We start from the raw sequence: 15,947 nt of genomic DNA, 5'->3' as shown, positions 1-15,947 counted from the left end.
GTCGTGCTCCGAATTACACTCGCATAATTAACAGAACCAGAAGAGTGGCACTGAGAAAGCGTTTCCTGACTGGTGATTTAGAGTGAAATTGCAGTGGAAATTATCATTCATGTCTGATCCTCTTCTTGGTTCCATGAAAGATGCCTAGGAATTTAACAAAGAAAGTCCATTTCTTTGAAACCACATAATATTTACCAGAATGTTAAATATTCCCTCACACAGTTTACCCTTTTTACTAACTACAACCAGACATTTCTATCATAGGAGAGAAAACAGAATCTTTGTATCATCCCTGGGTACTAGCAGAGTGCTGTCCAACCTTTTAAAAAGGCACAAAAATAGTTTAAAGGGTATTTTAAGTAGGGTTTTTGTTGTTAATTGTGTTTACTCATAGTTTGTGAAAAAAGTACTTAACATTTGTACACAATTATTAAGTTATTTTATTCAAATACCTAGTAATGGGTTTTTTTCTCTGCTTCGTGTATGTTACAGTATTGGTGATGTGTTATCTGAATACCTCAAATGCTTGGAGAGAATTCAAAAAGACTTACATGATTGGTTGAACACTAGTGATGTCATCACTACAGTCATACAACTGTATACAAATTCTAGTTTACAGGGATAGACAGTACATAGAAGTGTGAGTGTTTCTCCACACTGAACAATAATTATCCTGAAGAGAGACTGAGGAAAAGACTTTAAAGAAACACATAAGAAATAAGTAAAGGCTCATTCCATACTGAAAAGCACAAAAACAGCATGAAGAGCCATTTTCAGGTGTGGGCTGAAATGTGTTTTTTCTTTTTACTTTTCAGCCTGGAATTAACCTTATTTCTTTTCAACAAACACAAACAAACACAGCTCCCCACTGGACCTTTTACAAATAAAGAATATTTGTTATTTTTTAAACCACCCTGCAAGTTAAAAATGACCATTTAGAAATTGTTAATAAGTCATCGTGTTTCTAAGAAACGTGGATATTTATGAAATACACATTTGGGAAATTAGTCCAGGGTTGCAGATACTAGATGGTACAGGAGTTTGAACAGATGCGCCAAAACTTAATATTTTACTTTTATGATCTTTTACTTCACTTTACTTTATTTAGCTTACAGTTTCCTTCAAAGTGACTAACTTTAGTGCTGCACACAGCTGGGCTTTAAACTGGAGCAAGGGGAGTGAAGTACCTTCCTCAGGTGTACAACAGCACCACCAGCCCCACATGAAACATGATATTTCATGTGACAAAACACATTCCTATAAAAATAACACAGGGGCTCTGCTCCATTTTAGCTGGAAGGCAATGATACCAAGGTCAATTCACATGGCTCCAATCTTCTTTTCAGGGCAGACAGGTAAAGAGGCTCAGTTGTGGACTGTAAACATATCAGAGGTTCCCTCATATGGCTTTATCACCGTGGTGAGGCCTTTCCGTTCTTTAAAGTGACCAAAGTGCCTGACTCTGTAAGAGCCGGGAAGAGCCGAGGTAGGGATGTGCCATTCCACTGTCGCGTTGCTCAAGGCTCCACTGCCCTTAATCCAGTGAAACCTGTTTTGGGAAAAGCACACAATCCAAGTAATGATGGGCAACTGAGTTTCCATGAAGAGAAGTCCCCACCGCAGACATGTACAGTATTGCTTGAGTAGATTGAAGATTGTCACTGGAAGCTCATGTTCCCATTGGCTGACATACTACATAAATCAGGCATGTTCAGATTACTCATTTTCTCTTGGTTTTCTAAAGCAACAGCATCAGCATCAGCAATGGAAATGCTGGGGTAAATTGATATGGTATATGGGTCCAGCTACCCCATATAATAAGATGATTAAAGGGCCGTTAATTGAGAAATTGGAATGATAACCTAAAGGCAGCCTTCCATGGAATGGAATGGACACCCTTAAAAAATAGATTTATTTTTTAAAATTTTCTCTCTTACTGCACTTAAAATCCCCCAGTGGTATTGCTGTTCACACTCTGACAAATATTAATGCAGTCTGCATTGAAGACGGACCCTGGTGACATTGGATGTATCAGCAGGGAACCTGCTCCACCTGTCAGTGGTGGAACTCTGGGTGCTGACCCCCCCTCAGGAGGCACCAGCGCAATGCACCCAGTGTCAGACAGGAGCACATCGACTGCCTGCATGGCCCTGTGGCCTTGACACACAACTCTGCCCACAGTCACCCACTACGTCTTCTCTCCATTTAATTGTGATCCTGCTTAAAGCCATCTGCTTACAGACCAAGAAACAATACTTGTGGGAGTCGTCAAAAAAAATGGTCAAACTAACAATGTGCAGATAAAACTGATCCACATTTGTGCCCAATACGAAAATTTAGGGATTCAGACGGCAGGTGTATGAAAATATTGAATTAATTAAACATTCAATGCATTCACATTTTATAGAACTTCTGGCTTGGGGAAGCAATCAATAAAAATAAAGTTTCCAGTTTACTCCAGCTTAACCAGTACCACCAGCCCCCACCCCACTAGCACCTTCCCTCTCTATGGTGTGCACATAACACTGCAATACTCTGAGCACTTCTGCAGAATTTACTAGTCAGTGACAAAACCTATCCAGGAATTTCCCATCTTCCTAACACAGGGCAGTGTTATACTCAGCTGTTTTGAATGTCAAATTCTTCCACATTTTTGTACAAATTTAACCATTTTTTCCTGGAGTTGGATTGGTTTCATAAGCATATATTGTGCATTATGTTAGATCTCTTGTGTTACAGCATTGCTATAAAAGAGCCCTCTAAAAAGTTCCAAAGACATTACCTTGTCTCCCATGAAGCATCAGTGTGAACCACAATCCACTGCTGCGTCATGTTCTCATATTGCTCCACTGTGAGGAAGCTCTTCTCAGCCTTCAACAATATTGGGAAACGTCAGCATTGTGCTCTACTGTAAAAGTGCAAAACCACTACAAATACTGATAAAGCCTGTTTAAGTAGAGAATGTATTTATTCCCAATCCCAGTAGAATATAACGCCACTGTTAGGATGCATTATTGGAATTGTTTAGTTCGCTGTCTCTTTTTCAGTTCCGGTTTAGTTTTGATTTTTTCAGATTAGGGTGACTGCTGACTCCGGGAGGCATACAAAAAAGCCAAGGACATAACAAATTTTCTATTTAGAAGCAAATGGTTTAAGTCAGGGCGGTAACCAACCATGACTTCGATGAGTTTTTTGCACATAAAGTAAAACAATGAAAAGAACAGAAATTCAATAATATACAATGGTTTTCTTACAATGTCACCAGAATTTCTGGGATTTCCACTGACAAATGTCACTTTCACCACCTCTCCCTAGAAATGTACAAAAGGTATTATTTAAATAGCTGCAACAAAAAAGATGTTTAGGTTATTTCAGATTTTTTTCACAGGTCACAGATTTGACAAGAATAAAAAAAATATTTTTTCTTTTAACATGGAAGGTCGCTTTTAGCCCACATTAGCATTCACTGTAGAAAATTCATCTGTGTGAAAATTAGCAAACTGTTACTAACACAAAACTTAATAGATCCTGTCCTCCCAGTATTTCCAGCACAGAGAGGATGCTAGGTTGTGAATAGGACACCAACTAATCACTCCAGAGTGAAATATGTGATAATTTCCCACAAATTTGTAGCCAAATGCTTAACTAGCTCCCAGTTAGGTGGTTAACCTCTGAAAGGAGTCTTTCACAATTTCTGAGCAAGAACCTTGGTCTTTCTGAATAGTGAAACATGAACCAAAGGACACAAGTGGAAACCTACGAGAAGTGCATTTACAAGAACAGGAGGCACTTCTTTATGCAAAGGTGGTGGAGATATAGAACAAGCCAACAGGCCATGTTTTTGAAGGTGGTACCCTGGTTTCTTTCAAAAACTGAATGGATGAGATCCTCGCCTCAGTTAGCTACTAATACCCAACAGACCATGTGGGCTGAATGGCCTGCTGTCGTCTGTATCATTTCCTATGTTCTCACCAGTCCATAAGATGGCAGGACTTGTTCCAGCACTTCTCCAAATGAAGTGTTGGTGGGCTTTTTGTCCACAGGGACTAAGGGCAACAACGAGATCAGCTGGCTGTCCTTGAAGTAGGGAGGCTCAGGACCTTTCAGCAACTCACTCACTTTATTCTGATCAAACAAAAAGCAGAGACATTTAATGGGCAAATGCACACCAATTCTACACCCAGATAGGACTTAAACACCTATGGAACTGCTTGAATAGTACATGTTCACAGTTAGCTCTGTATTTAAAGCAAGTGATTGAGCTGAGATTATATGGTTCAGTTTCTAATTAATATTACTGCAGCCAAGACCACACTGACTGAGCTGCAGACATTCTCAAGTCATGACAGTAATAATAATAATAATTGCTTACACTTATACAGTATAGTGCTTTTCTGGACACTCCACTCCACTTTACAGGCAATGGGGACTCCCCTCCTCCACCACCACCAATGTGCAGCCCCACCTGGATGATGTGATGGCAGCCATAGTGTGCCAGAACGCTCACAACACATCAGCTATCAGTGGAGGAGAGCAGAGTTATGAAGCCAATTCATAGATGGGGATTATTAGGATGCCATGATTGGTAAGGGCCAATGGGAAATTTGGCCTGGACACCAGGGTTACACCCCTACTCTTTTTGAGAAACACCCTGGGATTTTGTAATGACCACAGAGAGTCAGGACCTTGGTTTTACATCTTATCCAAAAAACGTCTTTTTGCAGTCAGTAGGACAGTGAATCGGTCATTCACTGAAATAAATTTGTGAACATAATTGTTATAAAATGCTGTATATTCATTATAGAGGTTGTGAAATGTGGATATGCATGCTTTGTAATCACTCGCCACCAGAAATGTGTCCTTACCTCAGCAATGGCTCTGGCCAGGCCTCTGAAAAGCTGGATGTAAGCTGAGAGGCTGTGGGGCCCGTAAATGTTGGAAGCTCCTTCATATCTCTGGATCTGCAACACAGAAAATGATGGGCACTCGAAAGAGAAATTGATGAGTCCATTGAGAAAGCAACCCAGAGATGAATTATGAATGTATTACTGTGAAGGGTCAATGACTACTGTAAGTGCCAAAACATCCAAGCTTATTCAAATTTAGATGAGTAAAATTCTGTGACAAAAGAAATCTAGAGCTGACCATAACTTTCTTTCCTGAATATGATATACGTTCCTGTCAACAGCACTTCTTGTTACCTGGTACTCTTCATAGGTGGTAATGTAGTGTGTGTAGACATTGCAGAGCCCAGCAATGACCACCTCCATGTTTTTAAGACGCCCTTCAAACTCCATTTCCTAGGAAAATAAAACACATATACTGTAACATACAATGAATGTAAAGTATAACATGGATAACACATAGTGTTAGTGTAATAACTGTGAATGGATAGGCATCTTGGTTCTTTTTTGTCATAGAATATATTGCATTTTCAATACTTACATTTTTGACTGCTTCCCTTATCCTCCTTCCTCCCATAGTGCTAAAATAAATTAAGAAACAGTAAATGAAACAAATACCCTAAGTGTGCAGATTCCCTGACACAATGGCCTGGGTTTCAATGTTAATTAAAAAAAAATTCCAGATGGCAAACTAAGAGTATGAGGAATTCACTCAAGCTAAGGTAACATCCTCAGAGTGGAACATTTCTAATTTAGCAACCATCCATAAATAGGGTGACAGAATAGAACCAAGTAATTATAGACTAATAAGTCATACTTCTATTATATGCATGGTATAGAACATGACCAGGGATTCATCTGTATAGCAGTAGGATTCTAGGGGATAGTCAACACAGATCTTCTAGACAGGGTGAGGAAGCAGAAAAAGCACAAGTTAAAGAATGTAGAATTTAAATCAGAGGATGTTATGTTATAATGGATTAGTAAAATGTAACTTAGAAGTTCATATACAATTATGGCCACCATGTTACAAAAAAAGATATTGTTGCTCTGGAATCAGTCCATAGAAGAACAATTAGATACATTCTGGTACTCTTACACTGACAGGCTAAAAGAACTAAGCCATTTTCGTCTTGAACAGAAGAGACTATGATGGAACCTTTTCTGAGTACCAGTCATCAACCCAGTGGATTCTTTTAAAATCCGCAATGAAACATGAATTTGAAAACACGGGAAATAAGGGAAGATCATATTTAACAGAAAACAGGAGGTGTCTCTTTTTGCAAAGGGTGTACGGAACAAGATACTGTGTCATGTTGTCGAAAGCTGATAGTTATGGATGCTTGACTTCTTTAAGGGCACGGCTGGCTGAAATCCTATGCAGCTATTAACAAACAAATGAGCTACAGTAAATGGGCCAAATGGTTCCTCTTGTTGGGAACTTTACAGATTCATTGCAGGTTTCATTTCACACCTCTCTCCACCTATCCTATCCTAATCACTACCTGATTGGCCACTCTGTCTGTCCCCTGCTCCCGCCTCCCGCTCCTCCTCCCTCCCAGCCTTTGTTCTCCCGCTACATTACCTTTGCTTACTGCCCTGTCTTTCTCACACACAAAGAAGGCTCCACAGCTGAAATGTTGTGTTTTCTTTCTTCTCTTTTCAGCATGGAATAAACCCATTACCTGTTCCTTTGCAGTCTACACAACCTGACGCAGCTACCAACCTGAATAACTTTACAGATGTTCTTATCAGAAAAGGAATTAACAGAATTGCTGCCTGAGCAAACTTACGTCACTTCGCCAGGGACAGCTACAATTGCCAAAGATCCGACAGTAATAATCTGAACATCGACGATGTCAGGGTGCCAAGGGAGAGGCTTGGTCATCTGGAAAAGAGTTGAGGCATGATTATTAATTGTTTTACTAAGTTTCATTGTATTGACAAGATAAAACCCCTGGAGATGCATCACCTCCTTTTCAAGGGGGCCCTATTAGAATAATTATACAATATTGATTATCTTCTGTAACATCATACATGACATTAGCAACTCACTTCTTACAATCAGCAATCTGTCTCAGCAAACGTGGAAAAGAAATGCATTCAAAAAAAATGTTGTGCGTGCCAGCAAATGGATATAATTCCTGCAGACACAGTTGTCCAGGGCACATATATCCACACTTCAGTAGTTTCACCCTCTTAAAAACATTCTTCCTGGAGTTCCATTCATAGAAATCAGCTCTCCATTGTAGGTTTAAGAATAATTTTAGAATTACTTTCTCTATTAGTCTGAAGGAACCATGAAGGTTAGTCTCAGTGCTAAAGCTTGTATGTTGATAAAGGCATCACTGAAAGGTGGAATGGACTAGAAATGTGTGTGATGTGTGCTGTTAAGTGCTGTGAACTCACCTCACCAGTGCTGAAGAGTATAGGTTTCGGTTTGTGACAGTTTATGGTTTCATCTGAAGGAGCTCCTAACAGAGCATCCCGAATACCATCCCAAAATGGATCCCCTTCTACTGACCCTAAGGGAGTAAAAACCCAAGTGGTGTTAAATTAATAACAAAATTAAAATTAAAGTTGTTCTGTTTCAACTGGTGTTGCACTGTTTAGTACCTGTCAGGTACCTTCTTTGCACACGATACACTATGGTATCCTTGTACAAAAATGAACTGTACAAAATACAAATTAACGATTAAAACATACTTTGCTAGATATTCTGGTTTCCTCCCTGCTCCCATAAATATGTGGGTTATGTTGAGCGACTGGATGTTGAATTATCCCCGGTCTTAAATAAGTGGGATCCCCACCCCATTCATGAGTAGAGTGGTTTTTCCCTACAGCCTAATTCTGGTTCTTGAAACTGGCAAGCAGACCGTGTGTATCAGAGGACTGCAGTGCCTCTGCTGGCTGTGCAGTTAGGGACCAGCTCGTAAAGCAGAAATTATTTGGCTCTGAATGACTAGACTTTGATTTTCAAGTCAATTTATTGTTTTAATAATGTCATTAAAGCGTTTTTATTGGTTTGTATGTTTTAGCCTCTCCTGTAATATACAGATAATTATAAACATGGTTACAGGATTGTAACCAATGGTGCATGATTTTGCTACTGTCCAGCTTCCTACTCCACATGCACAACTGTTTTCAGTTGTGTTCTATGTTTTTAGTCTCTGATGCCAGTAAGGCCAGGGAATTAAAAAATAAAACTGTTCACACCTACCTTGTGTAAAATTCAGGCCTCCCACTCCATCTATGGTACCAGCAGCAAAACTGTGGCCCAGTGCGGGTTTGCAGGTTCGACCCTGAAACAAAAAACACACACACATGTAGATGCTCTCTAAACTAAGGATCACTGAGACAATAAATACAAGACCACATTGTTACATTACTGTTGAAATAAAGTCACATCACACAAAATATACAATCATTTCAACTATAGTTATAGACACCTTTCGACCTTTCAATGGCAGAGAGAAACATTAAAAGCAGCCTGTCAACTGTAAGCACTGTCTTTTTATTGATTTGGTAACTGCCTACACCTCTGTTCCTGCCTTCTTTAAACTTTTCCAAAATTAATGGGATATCACAATGAAAACATTTTGACAACCTCCCAGTACAGTAGTCAAAAAACAGGAATGTGAATAGATTGTTTTTTCAGGACTCTATTGCAACTTTGTCCCCATTCATTCCAGAGCCATACTGTCTCACGGAGCTTGGTACTCACTGTGTGTGTGGAATTGAGCTGGACTGTTATATCCGTCATGTTCACCCACTGGTGAGCTGCGCCGATGGGTCCATGAACTTCCTGTTGAGCTGTTCTGTATAGTTCCTAGAAGACGTGGTCATGAACTAGTTTTAGGGAAAGTAACTGAGTTTTCTCCAGGAAAGACAAGAGAGCATCGGTTAAAGGTCTTAACTGATGAGCATGGAGACTCTGAACACTCAAGAAATGACTGCTAGGAAATGGTTACACCGTGCTTATCCGCATTATAGCAGCAAATTTAATATTCATTACTACTTCCGTTCTTACTTGTACTCGTACTCTTATTCTAGGTTATGCAGCGGCAGTCTTACCTTAGCTTTTCTGTAGATGTTCTCTCCAATAATCTTAGTGCTTTCAAACATGTCTGCACCTGGACCGAAGGCAAGGCACATTTGCGTCTTTGTGAAGAAAAGAGACCAGACACATGGCTTAGAAGAGCATTGTAAAAGCTTTTTACATTCTTGCTTATTTCATTTCTATGGCAGAGAACATTATATTGCCTGCGGTTTTCTGTTCCTTTGGTGGGGGTGAGTGGGGATGCATATTGGTGTAATATCGGCTAAAGAACTAAGTTCTTTTCAATTTGCTTTTCAGTCTGCCAGTATACAGTCTACACTGCTTTAGAATTGTTCTTCGTTGAGCATTTTTCGAAGCTACTCTTTAAGACTTAATTGGTTGTGATTACAGATCACTTTAAATGAAAAATACAAGACATACAAAATATTAATTTAAAACTGAGTAGCACTGCTTGGCTGTTTAGCCACTGTTTAAAAATGAATTGCTGTTTCTGCAGAGTCAGATTGTGGCCTACCTACCCCACCAATGGGACAAGAGCTGTTCAGATTCTCGCACGACTCTCCTGTGTTAAGGCAGTGAGGACCTCTGGTGTTTGGAGTAACATCACCCTGATTGCTGGAAGAGAAAGCTGCAACAAATGGGCCCTGGGCATGAAATCAAAGAAAAATGTTACACAGGAGAAGAAAGCCTGAGAAAACCTAAGAAAGGCAAAGAGTCTTTATTCTGTGAGGGGGGAAAATAACAATGAACTAAAATAACACTGCACAAAAGAGCACTGATTGTTTTCACAGCCACAAACTGTGAGTGTTTGAACATTTTCACAATCTTCAAAACATGGGGAAACACATGTTTGACTTGAAAGAAGTGTCTTTCTTCATGATCCTCACCTGCCCGGGCAAAGAGCCGCCATTTTTCTCCTGTTCGAATAAGTACGAGGCGTAACCCAAGTTGTCACTGCTCACCATGCGGTTGGTGTTATTCATGCTGACAGGATGGACGGCAAACCAGCTAGAAACACAGACAGCCATGATCTGGAGAGCCACAACGCACTGTCACTAGGAACAGTTTACTATGAATGTTGTGAAGACTAGAATACAAATCCTAACCTGTTTCAGGCAGAGGCACCCAGATACATTAAACAGACCCAATATGTTCACTCTATACTGTATATCTTGCTTCATTATGTTTCACGCTTGCAATACTAAATTTTGTTACTTGATTAACGGTTCTACACAACTGTGATAGAACCAATTCTTCAGCAGACTGTTCCCAGATCACACTGTTGGCTTGAGGGTGATTCTGTTACCTCAGCATTCCAAGCCCATCACCATCGAGGTCAACAAATTTCAGCACCAGCAGCTGTTTATCTGTGTTGGATCCATACCTGGGGGCAGAACATGGTTTTATTCTACTCCATCAGGCATTCCTGACTGCTGTAAAATGGACTGTGTACTCCACTGTCAGGCAAGCAACAGTGAGGAGAGAATTTGTATCCTGTCTCCTACTCTCCTATCTCAGTCCTAGCTGCCTGACCCATAATGCTACCGTTTGAAGCAGACAGGCATTTCTCTTGTAAAGCCTTCATTTGAGGAGTGTAGGATTGTGGGGAAAAGTCTAACCTCATAACTCTTTGTGTAGGCAGCAGGCCTAAATTCAACTTTGTTGGCTAAGATGACATTTCTTTTATTGAGAAGATTGAAGTTAAAAGAGAGGTTAAACAACAAATCTGAATTTAAATATGGGTTTTTGTTTTGCAAAAACATTTCTTAAACATTTCTTTAGGACACTTTGTGTGATCTACATCTTGCGACATGGTATCAAATTAGTAGGATTAACAAACACTTTACAAGCAGCAGATTTTGTTGTGGCTCTTTGTATTTGAAGATATTTTACATGTTGTGTTTGTTTAAAGGCTGATTTACAAGTTTAGCTGTTTTTTTAAACAGTGCACTGATTTTGTTGTGTACATTCATGCCTCAGGAGTGTAAATCCTCACCTTTGCCTTTCTTCAGGGGGATTTCTCAGGTATGAAAGTGGACTCCTGTTAAGGTTGCTGTTTTCAACTTCTCCTTTGTTCATAAAGATTCTCCCAGGTTTCAGATTGAGATGGGCAATCTCAATGCTCTGCACAAATGTCAGACATAGGAAGATCAAATTTGCAATATTAAATATCTTTAAAATATTAAAAAGAAACATTTCTTCTTACACCATTAGGATACTAAAATAGACATAAAGTTTTGTGCATATTAAATGACCGTGTCACACAACGTCTCTTCACTTTTATTTAGCTGCAGTGTTGATGAAGGCCATGTGAATCAATGAGAAATTGAGTACAGAAATAGTTTTTATGATGGGCGCCACAGTGGCTGGTCCTTTAGCAGTGCTGCCTCACACCTCTTGTTTTTTGTGTTCTTACTGCAGTTGTGTGGGTTTTGTCTGTTGGCTCCAGGTTCCTCCCACAGTCCAAAGACAACCTGTGTAGGTTCACTGGTGCCTCCGTTTGTCCCCTGTGTGTGTGAGAACATGTGTGTATGCCTTCATCCTGTGATGCACTAGCATCTCATCCGTCTGCATCCTGCCTAGTGCACATTGTCTGCTGGGTTATCACTGCCTCACATTACTGGCTGAAGGGCTATTGGAAATGCAGGATGAGGAAGGACAGATGCACTAGAGATGTCTACCTTTACTATCCCATTCACGATGGCTTGGATGGAGGGCTTGATGTAGCCTTTGCTGGTGATCATGAAGAGAGTGTACTGGAAGTAGCCAGCAGGGCCTGAGTGAGTGTGAGTACCACTCAGGACAACATTGTCTTGTCTATAGAGGTCACCATACTTCGCCTGCAGCTTCTTCAACACCTGCAACATGATGTTCAAATAGAACAAACTTCATTCAGTGAGCTAAATCCAGAATTTAAGTGGGTTACTGACAAGTACAGTTTTTGTGAAACATTTGATCAGAAAAAGCAAAGTGCTCATTTATAGTGCAGTCATAAGCGTTTCTTTTATTCTATTCTGTTTTTTCCGCTTTTGAATATGTCACCTTCTATTACAATTCTGTGCAGCCTGTAGTCACATAAAGCCACTGTCAGTATTTTTTAAGTTTCTACTTTTAAAGATGATTTTGAAATCCAGATGATAAAACTGTTAAAAAAAATCAGTATTTATGATTTCTGTTTGGATGAAGATCCAAATGCCTGGTTCCCTCACACATTAACATTTTCCCTCTCTTTCCAGATGAATGTCAGATTTTCCGTCGGGATTTGAGGGCTATTTAAAAGGATCATTCTGTAAAGGCTGTTACAGAAAGTGACATCACCCCCTTGGGAACCTGGAGAGTGCTGGATTCTCCCATGATGGATCTTTTGGAGTACAGGAAGCTCACTGCTGTCTGGGAAGTGGCGCCGTGTGGCTCTAAAGCCAGAGGATTTGGGTCTCGGATTCTCACCTCCAGTCTCAGCCTCTGAGAGACCATGCCAATATCGGCACTCACAAACACCACGCGCTGGGTCCCATCATCCACTATAAAGGCCCGGCTGTAGAGTCTTGTGTGAATCCCAGCAGCTGTCTGCTCTGAGCTGGCGTATCCCATCTAGAAACAAAAGCCAAGCAGTCGAACGCCTAACATACAAATAAGGCTGAAACCTTGTACAAATCAAATCACATACAGTACTACTTGCCTATTGGAAACGTCCATGATACAATGCTTACAATTTCAATTTACTATTTGTAATCAGGCTGATGTTTCAGTTCAGCTTTACCTAAAGTGCCATAACCAATTCTTGAATTTGGATTTTGCATTAAGCCAGGATGACGATCCTCTGTAGCCCATCAGAAAGGATAGTTGTGCTTGCAATGCACACATACAGTACCAGGGGTATGTCAGCAACGGGTCCTGTACAGTCGGCTCGGCCTACACCAATCAGATAGGATGTCTTGGGAGGCATTTGACTTGGATCAAGTTTCCCATGACCTGGAGCAAAAAGATATAAGAAAATGAACACATGGCAAGGGTGAATCAGAGAAATAGGTGTGAGGATGCTGACAAATTCTGACTGCAGCTGCTGCTACTAATGGCACTCCTACTGTTTCTACTAATAACAATTAAGTTGTTTAGAGCCTTTTTGCTAACATGTGTCTGATATTTTCTCCAGCTGGCTGGTGCTGGTGGAATACACGGATATTAAACAACTCAAAGCAATTTTACCGGCCTTGATGTTATCAGTTATACAGATCTACAGATCTAAAGTGTTAGTCATTTGTGTAAGAAATCTTCACTGCTGACTTCATGTTTACTGGTGTCCCCTGTTCAGCTGTCTTCTTTGTTTACATAAATCCACAGGAAATGGCTATACTGTATGTGTCAGGGTTTTGTGGTTAGACTGCAAAAATGACACTTCACAGAAAGCAGCCTCCACTTACTTTTCTCGCGGTTCCAGTCGACAGCCATGACTACAGCGAGCCCTGCTACCACTCCAGTCATCAGCACGAACAGCACTAGGAAAAACACTTCCAGGGTGCTGAAGACACCTCGCTCTACCTTGCGTGCCATGACCGCTACAATATATGACAAATACGAGAATCAAGAGATTTGTTCACTGGGCTACCACTGTTCTTTTAGCTGAAATTTATTTCAATGGCTATTTAAAATTTGTTGATTTTTGCTACGTGGAAACGGAATGAACTATGTGTAAAACCGATAACGAATATTCAAAATGCTTTAGAGATTAAAAAAAATACAGAGAATAAACATAATGTAAGCAAAAGTTGTTTGGCAGCTTAGAATGTTGTTTGGCAGATTAGAATATATTTAACTATTTTTATCAAATATTTTACAGATTTAATGAAAGAGAATCCATGCTTAAACAGTGCAACTTGAGTTAATTGCTGACCAACAGACTCGTCTCCTTCTTGTGTTCTCGGTATTTATATTAGTTTCACATCCAGGAGTTGTACTTTCTTTGAAGCAGCGGGCCTTAACCTGGGGTGCTTGAACGCCCTGGGGGGTGAGACGTGCCAGGTACAGTACATCATCGAAAACACAAATTAAGCACCGGCGCGTAAGTAAAAAAATAAGTTTCGTCGAACCTACAGTACGTATTTTAGGGGTAAAATTAAAAGGGTTATTATCAGTATATTCTTAATTAATATGTATAAATAATTCTCTCTTTTAATTCATAGTTATGATACATCTTAGGTTTAAAGAGCCGACCTACTTTAACGATCTTTGAAAAGGGTTGCGAGAACACATTTTGAGAACCCGAGGAGTGCATGCTGCAGTTTACATTAAGAACCGCTGTGTTACACAGGAAGGCGGGTACTTCTCTATGGAGTCAGCCAGGAAAATCTCTCGCTCGCTATTCTGTCTCAAACTGAATGAACGCTGAGATCAGAAGTTTCTCTTAATTTATTAAATGAAACAACGATATACCCAAGATCAGTATACCGAAATTAAAGAAAGACACTGCAAGGGGAAAAAAAGCATAACTAGCATATAATTTTGTTTTTAATAAAGCCATATAATGTCAGAGGAAATAAAGAGGGGGTTCAATACAAAGAAAAGCTTGAAACAATTGTATATCTAATTTCATCTTGAAACAAAACAAATGATGTGAATGATATTAGCATGCAAAAAAACGTCGTCTTTTACTTACCAAAATAAAATGAGTGGATCAAGTAAATTTCGATTTAAAAAGATTGTACAGAGGTAAAAAAAGAGCAAGTCATCAAATCACAGTATCCATGTACTGAAGAAGAAAGGATGGAAATGTGCATGTTCTTTTATTACCTCTATTTGTGGTTACCATAGTTCAAAGATTAACGATTAGATAAGATTATATATAATAAGATTATATTGCAACTATTTATTTCAAAACCTAAAACCCATGGTAAAAGAAATAGTAAACTAGAGTCCTCATGCATGCAAAAAGCATTGGGATGTGAAGGAAGACAACTATAAACAATATTATTTGATGTGCCTTTGAAAAATACAAATAGCGCTTTCAACCTGAGCAATGAACGACGCTAAACTGCTCTTTTTTATACCGCAGATCAATTGCTACATTTATGTCAAAGTCAGCAATTCCTGTAGGTAAATCTATGTGGTTTCAAAGGTTGTGTAGATCTATATCACTGTAATAACAATAAGGTAGATCATGTTTTTAAAATCATTCAGAAAGTACACGGGGTCATTTAAAACAATAAAAATGTTAAATAACGTACAGGTATATATAAATGTTGTAACTGTTAAATACCAACAATGATCAATATAAAGCATAATATTTCAAATTACTAATAGTAGCTATATCCTCATACTGACCTAATAACGAACCAAAAGGGTGAACTTTAATATAACTGATATTTGCAACATTTGTGGTTGCGGCAACATTTCACAGTTAAAAAGGAAATGTATCTTTAAGGCCGTGATAGTGTTACCCTGTGCAGCTAAGTGACGTAGTGCATGATAATTGCATAACTAAGTGCAATTCTGTGCTTTTAAACGTTATTGAAGTTATTTACTGCTTATTCTAGCTTCAACACATAACAAAGGCTTGAATCTAGAACTGACGACCCAAAATACAATGTGTTTTGGAAAAGAAAAGCTGTTTAAAAGTAATGCTTGGAACTAATTAAAAATGCAAGGGGCTCCGGATCTTTCTGATCTTCTAGGATATCAGGGTGCACTCTGTGATCACGGGTTCGAAATCTGGGTCATGTCACTAGCCGACTGTGAGCGGGATTCTCCGAACAGTGGCGCACAAGTGGTTGAGTGCCTCCTACAGTAGGTATTAGTCGGCCAGGGCTCTCTCCTTTACACAGCGACGCCTGTGGCCTCTTGGGACAGAGACGCAGCCTTTGCTGCAATCTGCACTGAACGTCCTACAGGATGCGGTGCCTGTGGCGTATTAAAAGACAAGTGGCTCTGAAAGTGGGCTTGGAGAGCGGAGTCTGCACACACTTCCGCATTCTGCTATGTGATCTATT

The 15,947-nt window shown here is 39.7% G+C and overlaps 1 protein-coding gene across 2 annotated transcripts; it reads right to left on the bottom strand.

Moving 5' to 3' along the window:
• Window positions 1-428: 428 nt before the first annotated feature.
• On the bottom strand, window positions 429-14,706 carry asah2 (N-acylsphingosine amidohydrolase 2). Of its 2 annotated transcripts, XM_088915276.1 has the most exons (22): window positions 14,618-14,695; window positions 13,856-13,962; window positions 13,386-13,520; window positions 12,836-12,936; window positions 12,412-12,555; window positions 11,646-11,822; window positions 10,961-11,088; window positions 10,271-10,348; window positions 9,852-9,972; window positions 9,483-9,608; window positions 8,979-9,065; window positions 8,629-8,733; window positions 8,125-8,206; window positions 7,314-7,429; window positions 6,698-6,792; window positions 5,446-5,485; window positions 5,202-5,300; window positions 4,866-4,961; window positions 3,973-4,125; window positions 3,255-3,311; window positions 2,783-2,871; window positions 429-1,549 (listed from the first exon to the last, which is right to left on the bottom strand). In XM_088915276.1, exons 3-22 carry the CDS (start codon window positions 13,513-13,515, stop codon window positions 1,366-1,368), a joined length of 2,208 nt encoding a protein of 735 aa, XP_088771402.1. In that variant the 5' UTR covers window positions 13,516-13,520; window positions 13,856-13,962; window positions 14,618-14,695; the 3' UTR covers window positions 429-1,365. The 2 variants fall into 2 exon arrangements, with proteins under 2 accessions (XP_088771402.1, XP_088771400.1); XM_088915274.1 differs by lacking the exon at window positions 13,856-13,962 and having other exon boundaries at window positions 14,618-14,706.
• Between the last annotated feature and the right edge of the window lie 1,241 nt (window positions 14,707-15,947).

The sequence above is a fragment of the Atractosteus spatula genome, chromosome 5, assembly GCF_055471065.1.
Source record: "Atractosteus spatula isolate fAtrSpa1 chromosome 5, fAtrSpa1.hap1, whole genome shotgun sequence".
Lineage (NCBI taxonomy): Eukaryota > Metazoa > Chordata > Actinopteri > Semionotiformes > Lepisosteidae > Atractosteus > Atractosteus spatula.
This window is presented reverse-complemented; position numbering and strand designations above follow the sequence as displayed.